The sequence below is a fragment of the Ruditapes philippinarum genome, unplaced genomic scaffold (genome assembly GCF_026571515.1).
Source record: "Ruditapes philippinarum isolate M1 unplaced genomic scaffold, ASM2657151v2 ctg124_1_1_1_1, whole genome shotgun sequence".
NCBI classification, from domain to species: domain Eukaryota; kingdom Metazoa; phylum Mollusca; class Bivalvia; order Venerida; family Veneridae; genus Ruditapes; species Ruditapes philippinarum.
The window spans coordinates 714545-731355 of NW_026866080.1; the positions used below are offsets into that span (position 1 = coordinate 714545).

Sequence of the window (16811 nt, forward strand, 5' to 3'; positions counted from 1 at the left end):
ATCTTTGTTTACGTTTCTTATTATGTAACTTTTAGTTAAAATAGGATTGTTTACAAGAATACACAGCATAAGACGCTCGACATGTAATTTAGCTGTGTATAAACATGTACACATGTATAAATTTACAAACCTAATCATTCAAGAAATTGTTGACTCCACGTTTAAATAAAACGATGTTTTACAATGGTATTATATAGCAAAGATTTATATCAGTTCTTATAAGATCTTTAAAAACTAGTAGTATTTTGTTTTTGTGATTTAACAATAAACCATGTGATATTTTTAAAATATCGCTTAAATGAACAAAATATCTTACTTCCTAGATGCGATTTTTATAAATTTACAGACCTAATCATTCCAGAATTTGTTGACTCCTCGTTTTAACAAAACTATGTTTTACAATGGTATCATAAAGCAAATATTTATATCAGTTCTTAAAGGATCTTTCAAAATTAATTGTATTTTGTGATTGAACAATAAACCATGATATTTCTAAAACAGCACATTTAACAAAATATCTACTTTCTAGATTCGATATTCTGAACTCCAGTAAAACATAATACCGAAAAACAAAATTCCTAAATACGCACAAAACAGCAGAATCGAAAATGTTGCATTGATTGCTGTTTGGTTGAACGTGTCGGTAAATGCAGGGTATCTTCCACGCCACCTAGAAGTTGTCATTGTCAGCGAACAGCACGACTGACTTTCCTCATTCGGTATCATGACATGACAAGAGCCAATCAGAATTTGTTTTATTTTGTCTAAAGGGGACTATGTTAATGAAAAAAAAATATATATAAAATTTACTGTGATTTTTCAAGTCATTTAAAAAAGCTGTGGAATTTTTCAATATATGACCTAAATGTCGTGTGATGTTGCAAGTCTTCAGAAGCTGTGGATCTTTTTCAATATGACCCAAATGTCTGTGATGATGCAAGTCTTCTTCAGCAGTTAAGGACAAAGAACTTGCACCAGGAATTTTCAATTAAGTTAAAAACGAGAGACACAATGCGCAAAAAATATGGTGTAGTAGAATACCGGTCGTTATGTTTATCTAGTATTGTTTTGGCGTGTTTAATATTTTCAGGGAGTAAGTTTCATGCACTGATGCCATTGCAATAACAAGTTATTTTTTACTTATTGATTTTAGGTACGTAGAAGTAAAATTTGTGCTTTCTAGTCTTGTATAATGTAAGTTATCATTTATAAAAAATGGGCATTTACTATAAATGAATAGTATGCAGATGATTCTTCTCGTCTAAGCGTACATAAACTGTTAAAATAATCATTTATAAGTAAGTTCTTGGAGAAGTATCAATAATACATCTTAAAACCTTATTTCGGGTAACCTGTAATTTATTTCATATGGTTTTTGGTTATTCCATAAAATTTCTATTGAACCATGCTGGACTAGCATAATCAAACTGATACTATACAGTATAGTTAAGATAATTTCATAGTTATAAGATTCCTGATATAAAAGGACGCTGTTATATACCTATGAAAACTGTAGTATGAATATTTTAATTATACCTAGCTTACTAACAAAAACTACCGCCTCCGTGGTGGAGGGGATAGAGTCGATGACTTCTAATCCAGTTACCTCTCTGGCATGGGTTCGATCCCCGGAAGATGCTTTGGTAGTTTAGCACGGAGGAAGGTAATCTAGTACTGGTGTAACTCTCCAGGAACGATGGCTAGGAAACTACCCGCCTATATGACTGAAATACTGTTGGGAAAAGGCGTAAAATGAAACAAACAAACAAACAAACAAACACTAACCACTGGTAGTGTAGTGTAAAGGACATGTTTGAATCCCGGGACTGTTTAGCTTGGAGAGAGCAAACAATATTAAGAAAGTTATCCCGTTCCACCTTCCCCTTATCAACAGACAATACGCACTTATTTTTTTTCCTAAATTGAAGGAATAGTTTGTTGTCGATTAATTAACTAGTATACATTTTTATGATTCACGACCTAACCTTTGACATACCGGTATGACTTTCAGAGAAGATGGTAAAGACATTTTTATCATACAAGTCTATATATAAATTAAGTGACACATATTAAGGGCGGGGACATTTTTATTAGGGACATAGATTATATCTTATACAACTTTTATAGATGTCCACTAGGCAATGTTACATGCCGAATATCTAAGCTTTCACAAAAGAAGACTTAAATCTGTTTTTCTAAAGAAATATATATAAATTAAATGACCCCTTTGGTGGGCCAATTTCCACCCAAGAGGCACAATTTCTAACTGTATAGGAGACCACAGGGTAATGCTACAAGCAAAATATCTAAACTCTTGACGTTGTACTTTCAGAGTATAAGATTTTAAAGACGTTTTAGCTATAGTCTATGTTAACTGAGTGACCCAAATTTTTTCCCTTATAACCAAAGGATTATCACTAACATCACTTTTGTAGATGTCCACAGGCAATAATGCATGCCAAATATAAACTAGAAATGTGTCCATAGGACACGGATGCCCCCACACGCCACTGTTCTGTCAATCTTATGACACTAGGTCAAATATTTTTTGGACTACATGTGCCACAAGTTGAAAACTAAAAATCAACAAAGGGCCATAATTCTGTTAAATTTGGTCGCAGCAATAATTCCTTCCTTTACTACCATCTACACATTAAGGTTGTTAATCCCTGGAAGTTTAAGCAAAATCTGCCATCCGGTTTAAGAGGAGTTGTGTTCACAAAATTTTTACATAGTATATAATGAAAAAATCAACAAAGGGCCATGATTCTGTTAAATTTGGTTGCAGCAAAAATTCCTTCCTTTACTGCCATCTACACATTAAGGTTGTTCATCCCTGGAAGTTTAAGCAAAATCTGCCATCCGGTTAAAGAGGAGTTGCATTCACAAAATTTCTGCATAGTATATAGTAAATAAATCAACAAAGGGCCATAATTCTGTAAAATTTGGTCGCAGCGAAAAGTCCTTCCTTTACTACCATCTACACCTCAAGGTTGTTCATCCCTGTAAGTTTAAGCAAAATCTGCCATCCGGTTTAAGAGGAGTTGAGTTCACAAAAGTTCTACATAGTATATAGTGAAAAAATCAACAAAGGGCCATAATTCTGTTAAATTTGGTCGCAGCGAAAATTCCTTCCTTTACTACCATCTACACATTAAGGTTGTTCATCCCTGTAAGTTTAAGCAAAATCTGCCATCCGGTTTAAGAGGAGTTGCGTTCACAAAATTTCTACATAGTATCTAGTGAAAAAATCAACAAAGGGCCATAATTCTGTTAAATTTGGTCGCAGCGAAAATTCCTTCCTTTACTACCATCTACACATTAAGGTTGTTCATCCCTGTAAGTTTAAGCAAAATCTGCCATCCGGTTTAAGAAGAGTTGCGTTCACAAGATTTCGGGACGTACGGACGGACGGACGGACAAGTGCAACGCTATATGCTCCCACATTGTGGGGGCATAAAAAAACATCAAAGCTCAGAGCTCTCTTGACATTTTAGTTTCCCACAAGAAGACTTAAAAAACTAACAAGAGGGCCATGATGGCCCTGAGGTCGCTCACCTGTATATAGCCCCCCCCCCCCCAACCCCCAACCTTGCAGGGCCAATTTAACCCAAGGGCTTTTATTTGCACAAACTTGGTAGACACCCATAAGAAGATGTTTCATGCTAAACATCTAAGCTCTAGCTCATTGGGCTTTTTAAAAGAAGATTTTTTTTAAGTTTTTACTATACACATATAGTTAAAAACAATGACACCCCTGGGGCCGGGCCAGTTTTGACCCCAGGGCTTTTATTTGAACAAACTTTGTAGACACTTACTAGAAGATGTTTCATGCTTAATATCTAAACTCTAGCTATTTGGGTTTTTTCAAAGAAGATTTTAAGTTTTTGCTATACACATATAAAGAAAATCAATGACCCCCGGGGCGGGGCCAATTTTGACCCCAGGTCTTTTATTTGAACAAACTTTGTAGACACTCACTAAAAGATGTTTCATGCTTAATATCTTAACTCTAGCTATTTGGGTTTTTTCAAAGAAGATTTTTTAAGTTTTTGCTATACACATATAAGGAAAATCAATGACCCCCGGGGCGGTGCCAATTTTGACCCCAGGGCTTTTATTTGAACAAACTTGGTAGACACCTATTAGAACATGTTTGATGCTAAATATCTTAGCCATAGCTCTTTGAGTTCTTTAAAAGAAGATTTTTTAAGTTTTTACTATATGCATATAGGGAAAATCAATGACCCCCCGGGGCGGGGCCAATTTTGACCCCAGGGCTTTTATTTGAACAAACTTGGTAGACACTCACTAGAAGATGTTTCATGCCAAATATCTAAGCTCTAGCTCTTATGGTTTTTTAAAAGAAGATATTTAAAGTTTTTTCTTTCGGTTGCCATGGCAACCAGAGTTCTGCATGGAATTAAATTCTTTGAACAATTTTTAAAGGTGACCACCAAAGGAACATTCCTGTGAAGTTTGGATGAAATTGGCTTAGTGGTTTATGAGGAGATGTCATTTAAAGTAAAAGTTTACGGACGGACGGACGGACGGCCGCCGGACGAAAAGCCATCACAAAAGCTCACCCTGTCACTTTGTGACAGGTGAGCTAATAAACTAAAACAATTATAAACAAAGTGACCCCTGGGCGTGGCCAAATTTGATCCAATGGGCACGACAACATGCCAAATATCTATACTCTGGGATTCGCAGTTTTGTTAAAGAATACTTATATGTATTTTCCTATATAAACCAATGTAAACCTAAGTGTCCCCTGGGGAAGGACTGCCTTTTTTACCCCAGTGGTATGATTTATAAAATTTTTGTAGAGGATCACAAGGTAATGCTGCATGCCAAATATCTTAGCATGATCATTGTAGTATCTTAGAGGATTTTTAAGTAAAGATACATTATTAAAGTCTATTTCAGCTGCTGTGACGTATTTGTGCATCAGACTAGAGCAATTTATATAATTTTTGTAAAGGATTTTTCGTGTGAAGTTTGGTCAAAATCAATCAAGTGATGCAGGAGTAGATGTTGTTTAAAGAAATTGTCAATGACGACGGACCAAAAATGATGAACAAATTAAATATATTTGCATTATTTCAATTCAACAAGGAATGATTAAATTTTTCGTTGCCTGGAAAATAGGTAAGTGTTATATTACTCTCTAATTCTATCACATTGTAAGATGTACATATTAGCCGTGTGTTTTCAAACGCGATTTGTTTAAAAAAAATCGTGCGGACCCTATCATCATGCTCGACAGCCTGACGAGATTATACTTATTTATAAGTGAGCATAATTCTCAGCTTATTAGTCTGTATCAGCCAGATGGGTGACAAGACAAAAACGTCTGGATGATACAATGTATATAGTTCTGTTGTGCTAAATGTAACACCCAATGTAAAAATGAATTAACACAATATATGACAAATAGATAGTCTATACGTTAACATGTTAAAGAGCACATGAGAACAGTTTTGCTTGCTTTCTGACACAATTTACAAAGTTTTTATATAATGATAAAATATTGAGGAAATTCAAAAATAGTGTCAGTATTTTCTTCCAATATATAATGTTTAAATACTTTCCGAGCCCACGCGCAACTTCTCAGCCCTTTCTGTCAAACTTTGGATAGGATTATTTACAACTATTAATCAAACTGCTCATGCTGATTAACGTTGTCACTGTGAAACGTAGCCTAACCAGTAAAATAGGCAGTAATGGGCATTCTTGCATATCAGACTGGCGTTTCCGTGAGTTTTACCCATGCCGGAAAATTTCATCTGGCATGGGGGTGCCAGATGAGTCGCGTGCCAAACAACAAAATATGGCAGAATATGCAAGAAAAAATATCTAACATATGTTTGCGGTTCGGATCGGAATATCCGTCCCTCGGGAACCCGCCCATGGGCGGTAACTCGGCAAGCCTCGTTACCGCCCAATGGGCGGGTCCCCTCGGGACGGATATTCCGGTCCGAACCGCAACATATGACAGATATTATTATTCTATAATCTTGTAAAGAGATAAATAATTCTTCAACAAAATATAACAAGAAAATTGTTGTAAGAAATTATTGGAATAGGAAACTGAAGAATGGAAATATGTCACACACATTAATCATTCGACAGAAAAGTTTAGCATAGGTGTTGAATAACCGAGATATAGTTTTTGTTTCAATATGTAGTTTTTATTACAGAAGCAAATGTAAATAAAGTAGTATTTTGACTTCAATTCAAATTACTTATTATTATAACTGTAATTGACTTCAATACAAATTTTCTAAGTCATAATCGCTGTACTAATTGCCAAAATAGCAAAAGATGCAAAAGATGATTCAGGTTATTTGGGAAAATAACTTTTTTGAAACTATGACAGGACATCGAATATTAAAAAAAACTTTTAAGAAATAAAAAAACAAAACAAAGAAAAAACAAACAAAAACAAAAAACAAATAAACACATAATGTCTAATGAGCCTTACAAGATTTCCGAATGTCCGGTCTCTAAGATTCTTTTCATGACTAAATATTTCATGTAGACCTAACATGTTCAGATACGAGACTTTCTACTCAATTTACTATTAAAAAATACGAAGAAAATGGTACTTTGCAGCCAGGACTGGGAGCCAGAAACGATCACTAAATTTTCACATTGGTCTGAACTGTTGCATAAGGTTTGCCTGTTTTGTGCATTTGTTTTATTTAGAATAACCACATGGAATGTAAAGTAGAAAAAGAACAACATGAAAAAAGAAAATTTGTTCAATGTACATTCTCAGCTTTCATTTAGATTATTCTACAAACAATTAATCCATCAGATATCTTTTTTTTACCTTTTTCACCTTTATTTTGTCTTAAAGACGAAATAGAATGAATAACTTTGACTTCACTTTAATAATTACTACATGTACTTGTGCCTAAACATTTAATACACATATGAAAGAAATGTGTTTTTTCAGTCTTGGTGAATAAACTCTTAAAGCTTCCTTTTATGTGTCATTAAGAATATGGGATAGTCGCACCAGGGACAGTTTGGAACTTTGTTGCGCTTCTCAATGTACTCTTTTACCTTTTTAACCACTGTTTTCAGATTTGGCCTGAAAGGATAAAATGTACTATCCACCTTCTTCAGCAATGTTTCATATCCAGTAAACATATCAAGCCGTAAAGCCATCTCTAAGAATGAGTTTTCCAGATCATGATTGCATTTTATCAATGGGGCTACGTCATTTGATGATTTCAGAGATGCTAGCCTATGTGTAAATGCCCGTAGGCACCAGTAAAAAGCTTCTAAAAACCTGTAATTTCCACGTCCAATTACTGGGCCAACTTCAGTGCGACAAAGCAATGAGTGCATTACAATAAATGGAGCATTTTTTTGGTCATATGCCTCCATGATATAAAACAAGATGTGAAGAACACAGTCTCCAAATTTGTTCTCAACATGTTTGCAAGCATAGTGATGGTGAATCACTGCAATCTTGATGACGTATGACGAAATACTGAAACCAGTTCCAGACAACGGAGACAACGGAGATTGAAAATCATGTACATCGTCCAAATATTTAAATAGGTCTTCTCCAAAGGGCCCATTGATAATATATTTCAGTATTCTATATACCTTCTTGTGTTTTTTGCTTATCATATCCCTGACAAAGCGTGTTTCACTTTCAGTAATAGTTTTTTGCCAAGGACCTTTTTGCTTCTCAACGCCTTCAGCAGTTTTTTCTACAGACGAACCTCTCGTATATATAAATAGAAAACTTCCGGTTTTGAGTATTTCCTCGTAAAAGTCTTTGTTGAAAATATCTGTGACCATGTAAAATTGTTCAGTTTTGTAACATCTTAATGCGATAACAATATCCACGTCAATAATAATGTCTTCTTCTTTTCCACGCTTGTATACATAATTTAAAAGTGTGGCTTTTCCGTGAGCTCGTGAACCATAAGTAAAACGGAACTGCAATGAATAATCAGGAAATTCACTAGACCGGTATACTTCACAATGAGTGCAGAATCCTTGTTTACGCAGATGAGTATAAGCATTTTCATCGGGCTCTTCGTCAACTGTTCCTAGGACCGCAATAAAGTCAAATTCATCTGGGAAACCATTCCTGGTACCTTCATAGAAACTTCCAACTTTTACAAGTTCCAGTTCACAACATTTGCTAATTTTACATGATTTGTCCTCACAAGGAGTATTTCGATACGTTTTCTGAAGATAATCAAGAGTTAACTTCTCTACACCTTTTTGTATGAATTCCACTTCCTTCTCATTAATGGATATTCTACAATATCTTGAATAAATATCTTCAAGATACGTTTCCAATTCATTTACACTTTTAGTGCATGGATCATTGTTTAAAGTAGTTTCCGCAGCTTTTGAGTGTTTTGAAAAGCTTTCTGAATCTGCATCTTCTAACTTACATTTTGTACCTGTTGTCGCCATTCTGAAAAAAATATAATTTTATGTAATAGCAGATTTTTTTTTCTACGAATTTACAGACACAGCTTTTCAAATTAATCCAAATATTTTTTTACTTATTACAAAAAATTACTGAACAAGTTCAAACAAGCAATTTTTTTTGTCTGTAATTCATCAATTCAATTATAACTCAAGTATAATCAATATTCGTCCATATCCCATAATCCCAAAACAGGTCTGTTCTTACGACAATGTCTTTCAAGTAACTGTATCCAAATTTAGTAAAATGGAATAGAAAAAGATCTTCTAATATTATACCTTGCTAATAAGACCAAGTAAATAAATGTGATTACCTTTGTTTAAATTTAGAGAGAAATAAAGGCTTTGTCAAAGACTATATTCATAATTACAATGTATACTCGCAGCTGTAAGTCAAAAATACAAATACAGCTGAATAAAATTTAAGTACCTACTACGAATAAACTTGAATTGTCGTGCTTTTATTCAGCTAGTCATGGAATCAATAAATAAATTTTGCATTTCATATCATTGAGGCTTTATCTATAACTAAGTTAAATTTGTAACTAAGTTTTAGTATAAGGAATTGAGTTTTAGTATAAGGAAAACATGCAAATACAAATGCAAATACACATACGATTACAGTGTTTCTGACATGTATATGATATTTAATTCAGTTTAGTGATACCAAAAGCAACGCTATCAGAATAGATTTTACTTTGGCGATACAATTAGGAAATAGATACCAGTTTTGAGTGCATTATTGTACAAGAAAGCAAAGTACGTGTTTAAAAGGGTTTATGTATTGTGATGTAAGATGATACATGCTTGTAAATTTGCTAAATATAATATGTTTAAACCAAAAACCAATTGAGACGACGTGACGCACCCAATATCCAAGGCCTTAGCTAAAAGGCACAACATTCTGTTTTTAGAAGGGACATGTTTAGAATGATTTTGAGTAATACATTTTCAGCATTTTAGATACTTATCACTGGAAAAATTAGCTCTCAGACCTGGGACAGAAGAGTGTATCTTTCTGTCCCAGCTCAGACGTAGGAATAAAACATAATGCACACAATGTTAGACAAACCTAATCAAAACAGAATTTTGACTTTCATACGGAATTTCCATACAAAGATTGGAATTGTGTCAACACTAAGTCGCTTTATCTGTAATTATTGCCGAAAAGCAAAAGAACACTCTCCCTCCCTCCCAACCCCCCCCCCAAAAAAAAAAAAACAACAACAAAACAAACAACAACAACAACATAGGTCTGACATGAAAAAGTGAAAAACACGTGGTTAAAATCAACAGTATGAATTATTATTAGTTCTTATGACGCCAAACCATCAAACATTTTAAAAGTAATACCTTTTATTTTCTTCGCAGCCGTAGGCATGTCATTTTAAACAGATTCCCATCATAAAAAGTGCTAAAATAAAATTTAAAATGCAATATTCATGTACATTTTTGTACTGGTATACAAATGAGGTAACTATATACAAAAGGGAAGTTACTGTATTCATTAAATGGTAAGGAATATTTTAACAGGTTATTAAATTTTAGTATTTATAATTTCTTTTGAATTTTATTCATTTTTTTATTTTTGTTAATATTTCTGATATAAATCTTTTAAATTGGGATTGTTTAGAAGATAATAGCTCAATACACACTATACTAGACGTTACGTGTATAGTCAGGTATAAAACATGTACATGTATATACATGTAAATCTATATCGATTATCGGCTCGCTAAACTATATAGTGGGTATATGGTATCATTTTCTATATCGTGTAAATTTAAATAGAATATGTATGCATAATTTAAACTGCTTGATGGAAAACATTTAATTATGGCTGTTCTTTCTGTGATATTTCGTAAAAATATACCTTTAAAGACGAGGATTTTGTTGTGCAGCCGAAAAATGATAAAATTCATTTAAAAAAAAAAAGAATAAATATGCATGATGATTTTCTTTTAAACACAAATATTTATATATATAATCATTTTCTAAAAGGTCATATTTTTAAAAATATGACCTTTTAGAAAATGATTATATATATAAATATTTGTGTTTAAAAGAAAATCATCATGCATATTTATTCTTTTTTTTTTTAAATGAATTTTATCATTTTTCGGCTGCACAACACTTCTCCCTCCTTTAAGACTATTTCACTCCTGTGAAATGAAGCATAAATACTATTTTACAAAAATAAATATCATTAAATCAGAATACTGTAAGAAGAACAACAATGAGTTTCACATATGGAATACCATTCAGAAGTGAAAAATCATGTGGACAATGTGGACTTTATCATAATAACAGACAGGAGAAGTGTTGTGCAAAAATGGCAAGATGCAACAAATGTAATAGAATTGGACATTTTGCACGAGTTTGTCTACGTCCAGCAGTTAGGCAAAAGTCAAACCACTCAAAACTACGCGATCAGGAACGCATGACAACTTTCATCAGACGCAAGACAGCCGAATGCACATTACCATTTTACAATGAAGATGATGCCTACTTTAAAAAGAACCAAACAAACAACTCCGTAAGTAATGTTTCAACAGCAGAATTTCAGACGTTGAAATCTTTGACCGATTCAATGACTAAAACTATTAACGGTTTAAAAGCAGAAAATATGGCCCTTGTTTTAAAAAATCAAAGACTTAAGGATTTTAATGAAAAACTACAGGATGAGGTTTCCATAAAGAAATTAGAAATAAGTCAACTTAAAGAAACATTTTTTCAAAACAACAACTCGCTAAAGGAAAAAATTCGGACTGACTCTTCAAAACTAGAGAAAATGGACAAACTTATATTAGAATTTAAGAAACTAAATGACGACTATGAACAACTGAGATTGAAGCACAACCAGAAAGCCTATGAAATTATGATGATGGAATCAAGAAAAAACGATCAAATAGATGACTTGAAAGATGAAAACCACACTTTGAAAGATGAAATTGCCCAGTTGAAAGACAAAACTAAATATCTATGTCGAAAAAGAGGAAACAGAAATCAAGATCTTTCAAGTACATGCGAAACCGGGTTCCCACATGAATGGAGAGGTCAATATCATCATGGAAGACAACAAGGACAGAGGGGACAATACAACAGAAATAGACGTCATTAAGACTGTGTTGTTTACAATAAGACAGTGATTAGGATATATATTATTAGTGAATGGTACTTACGCTTTTCAGCAAAATCGGTGCTTTATATTCAAGTACATGTATATATTTCTGTAACTGAATATCTTATGTAAACAGTATTCTGATTTAATGATATTTATTTTTGTAAAATAGTATTTATGCTTCATTTCACAGGAGTGAAATAGTCTTAAAGGAGGGAGAAGTGTTGTGCAGCCGAAAAATGATAAAATTCATTTAAAAAAAAAAAGAATAAATATGCATGATGATTTTCTTTTAAACACAAATATTTATATATATAATCATTTTCTAAAAGGTCATATTTTTAAAACAAAATTTGTGAAATTTCAAATATGTTAAGTTACAAATTGTATATGTTTCAATAACAGATGTCAAATTTAAAATTATGTAACTGGAAGATTAAAATGCGGCTTTTCCTCTTTGTCCAATCAACTGTGCTAAAAGTTTTATAATATATAGGTGATAAGGTCAATTAAGCTGTCTGTACTTATCATGTTGTTAAACCTTATGACTGATAAAATATCCAGGTGATGATTGTTGTTATAAATTCTATGTTGCTATGTTACCTTATTTTGTATTGAAACCTGATTGGTCATTTTGTTATTTAAGACACAAAAATGTTAAAATTCTATTGGTCAGTTAAAACGAAATCAATTTTAGAATTATTGTAAAGATACATGTAGAAAATTTAGGGTCAGTTAGATTTTGGATTTCCAAGTGATAACATTGTATTGTGGCTTTCCACTAGAAATAATTGTTGCTGTTTTTAATATCAATTTGTTGACATCCGGATAACCTGTGTATATGTTATATATTATCTGTGGTATTCCACTAAGAAAGAAACATTAAAATATAAAACGGAACATTGTGTTGTGATTCAATCCACCTTGAGTAGAACTAATAATTCAGCGCATAACAATTTACGGTGCATTAAATATAATAAGTATTATTTACGTTATAGGAATAACTTCATCGACAACTTTTACAACATTGTTTTACGTTGTACCACTGTCTTACAACGGGAATAATGGTTTGATTCTAGTTCATAGAATACTTATATGTTACGTCATTGGCATGGTGATTTCACACTACACAACGTGCATAATTAAAGGAGTAAATAACAAACCGAAAGTATGTGAAATGAAATTCAATATGGCCGATGCACAAATTTTTCCGAATGAAAATATTAATGGGCTGCATAAAAGATTGAATGTATGTACGGAAAACTCAGGAAATATTGATTTAAACATTATGGAGCATTACGGCTATTGTAGGACGTGTGAAGAGGTGGTTCCACCACGAACACACCATTGTTTTCTGTGTGAAACTTGTATCGTTAAAAGAGACCATCATTGCTTCTTCATGGGGACATGTATAGGAAGGGAAAATCAACAGTGTTTCATATTTTTCTGCGTGTTCATGGGCATGGCAACAATGTATGGATTTATTCTTATATTGCATCATTTTCACATATATTTTAGTGTTGGAATTTACGGACCACATTCGGTTTTGATATTCTTCACTGACACTATAGATTCTCTACACAAGGGGAAGACACGATCCACATACTTCCTTGGAATATTTATTCAGATGTATTCGTGTTTAGCAGCGACAGTTTTCACATTTTGGTTTCTGTATAAACAAGTATATAATGCTAGCAGGGGCCAGACGCCGTACGAGGCAAAATGTGGAATATCTATATATTCGAAGGGAAGTTATAAACAAAACTTCCGAGATGTCTTTGATAAAAAATGGTTTATGTCAATGGTAGTACCTGGATTTGAGCTATATAAAAACTAATTATATTTTTGTGATTGAACAATAAACCATATGGTCATTCTAAATTGAACAATAAACCATATGGTCATTCTTAAATAGCATTTTTAAGAAAGTATCATATGATATTTCCTGTGTTGATATTAAAACAAGACAAAAACAGAATAATAGAAGTTGTTATTGCCACTAACTTTTCCCATTCAGTATTATTACATAACAAACCTGACAAGAGCCAAGCAGGATTTGTTTTGTTTTTATCTAAAGGGGACTGATGCCATGAAAACCCATAACAAGAGGGCCATGATGGCCCTAAAATCGCTCATGTGAGCCAAAGCCAATTTTAAACCAGGGGCTTTTATTTGAACAAACTTGGTAGACACCCATTAGAAGATTTTTCATGATGAATATCTAAACTCTAGCTCTTTGGGTCTTTATAAGAAGTTCTTTTTAAGTTTTTACTATACACATATAAGGAAAGTCAATGACCGCTGGGTCGGGGCCAATTTTAGCCCAAGGGCCCTTATTTGAACAAACGTGGTAGACACCCATTAGAAGATGTTTCATGCTAAATATCTTAGCTCTAACTCTTTGGGGTTTTTAAAAGAAGATTTTTAAAGTTTTTACTATATACATATAAAGGGAAAAACAATGACCCCTGTGGCGGTGCCAATTTTTACGTCAGGACTTTTATTTGAACAAACATGGCAGACACCAACTAGAGGATGTTTCATGCTTTATATCTAAACTCTAGCTGTTTTAGGTTATTAAAAGAAGGTTTTTTAAGTTTTTACTTATATACCAATAAGGAAAATCAATGACCCCCTGGGGCGGGGCCAATTTTTATCCCAGGGCTTTTATTTGAACAAACTTGGTAGAAACCCACTAGAAGATGTTTCATGCTTAATATCTGAGCTCTAGCTATTTGGGTTTTTTAAAAGAAGATTTTTTAAAGTTTTTACTATAACATGTATAAACAAATAAGGAAAATCAATGACCCCCCGGGTGGGGCCAATTTTGACCCAAGGGCATTTATTTGAACAAACTTGGTAGACACTGACTAGATGATGTTTCGTGCCAAATATTTTAGCTCTAGCTCTTTCGGTTTCTAAAGGAAGATATTTTAAGTTTTTTCTTTCGGTTGCCATGGCAACCCGAGTTCTGCTTGGAATTAAATTCTTTGAACAATTTTTAAAGTTGACTACCAAAGGAACATTCCTGTGAAGTTTGGATGAAATTGGCTCAGCGTTTTATAAGGAGATGTTGTTAAAAGTAAACATTTACAGACGGACGGGTGCAAAGCAATCACAAAAGCTCACCATGTCACTTTTTGACAGGTGAGCTAAAAAGTCATTTCAATATGACCCAGACATGGTGTGATGTTGCAAGTCTTCAGAAGTTGTGGGGAAAGAACTTGTACCAGGAACTTTTAATTACATGTACATTCAAAAAGAGACATAATGCATCAATATGTTTTGTATAAGTAGTATTTATTCAGCATTTTTACATGTAATACATTGCATATAGTACATCTAATTACAATAGCACATTACATACATGTAAATTAAAAACACAACAAATACCCGGTATTTTGCACATATAAATAGGAATGTATGTAGAATAAACATTCCAGAAATAAATAATAAAGTATCACAGCTGTGCTAATTTATTTTATTATTATTACTTAATTATTTGAGCATAACATTTAAATGGTCCATCCACAAATGAATAGAATTAAATTTGCATGCAGCACCTTGTGGTATTCTAAAATAGCTATATAAATCATGGTCTCAAGGTTAAAAGGGGTCAATTACTTAACATGGTCACTTTTATAATATAAGGTAATGTTTTCTGATCTAGTATCACTATTCAATCTTATGAGAACCTCGGAAACCCAGTGGGAAAAACACTTACATTTAAAATACATAAATATTTCAAGTTAATTAAATATGCATACTTCTGTTATTTATAAAATTTCTTGCTGATAAAATCAAATCTTATCTCTGATATGTACGGGTTGCCTTACAACAATTATAATGAAAGACAATGTAGTCTGTAGTTAAATCATACTGATGCACATTTAAATTAGAATCACCACAGATTGATTTTACACCCTAAAATTTCAAACATGTTAAAAAGAGTGTTTTATCTATGTCATGTAGAAAATTCATAACAGGACATTGAATTCATACATTGAGTCAAGTAACAGTTAGTGTGCAATTTGTTATAAATCAAAGACATGTTTTAAGAAAATAAACATTAAACATACAATGGTGAAGGTATGTAAGTGTATATAAAAGTAAACTAGTACATGTATATGATTTAGCATACATGTACAACACAGATACTGCCTTGTTTTATAGTATCAGACTCAAATGTGTCTCCAAATTTAGTATTCTCAAACCTTTTCTTCTTCAATAGCCAATCATTTAGTGGTTTAGGTAGAATGGTCCATTTATCTGATGGCCAATGAATATACACAGTTTGTAGACACAGTCTGAAAATAGATTAAACATGATTTAAATTAACTCCTTCCCTTCCAGCAAGATGGGTATACCCGTCCTACAACAGGATACAATATTACCCCTTTCCCTTCAACAAGATGCAACATTACCCATTTCCCTGCCAGCAAGATGGGTAAACCTGTCCTACAAAAAGATACGATGTTTCCCCTTTCCCTGCCAGCAAGATGGGTATACCAGTCCTACAAGATACGACTTTCCTTTTCCTTGCCAGCAAGATGGGTATGCCGGTCCCAAAACAAGAGATGACATTACCCCTTTCCCTGCCTAAACAAGATGAGTATAAGTCCGGTCCTACAACAAAATACGACGTTACCCCTTTCCCAGCAAGCAAAATGGGTATACCGGTCCTACAACAAGAAACAATATTACCCCTGTCCCTGCCTCCAAGATGGGTATACCCGTCCTACAACTAGATACGATGTTACCCCTTTCCCAGCCAGCAAGATGGTATATCTGTTCGACAGCAAGTACACTACATAACCCCTGTCACTGCCAGAAAATTTGTTTACCTTTGTTATTAATTAGGTTTTAAGTCGCACCTACTCTGAAATGGTTATATGGCGACTTTCCAGCTTTACTGGTCCGGAAGAAAATCTACATAGGTGCCGTTTCATTGCATGTTTTTTCAGGAACAAGCAGGTACCTGAGGAAAACCACTTTAGTTTTGTGAGCTGTCTGATTAGCTTTCTTGCAAAGAAGAATCTTAAGTCCCTAGCCATCAAAAAAAAATCCTTTCCCTGCCAGTTACCTTGATAAATCCATACTAGAACTAAAACTGGCCACATTATGGATATCCCAATCAAGAACAATGTACTTATAACTAGTGATGTTCCGATTGTCGCAAGTAGCCGATGATCAGTTAATGTTATGTAAAACGACAATAATC

At 33.4% G+C, this 16811-nt stretch overlaps 1 protein-coding gene across 1 annotated transcript in view; it reads right to left on the reverse strand.

The window, feature by feature from the left end:
- Positions 1-14878: 14878 nt before the first annotated feature.
- The window catches only part of LOC132731262 (kelch domain-containing protein 2-like), a 31084-nt gene continuing 29151 nt past the window's right edge, over positions 14879-16811 (reverse strand). The window contains exon 10 of the mRNA XM_060717419.1: positions 14879-15897. Within this exon, the coding sequence (XP_060573402.1) occupies positions 15723-15897 (175 nt within the window). The 3' untranslated portion in view covers positions 14879-15722. The remainder of the gene's footprint in view (positions 15898-16811) is intronic.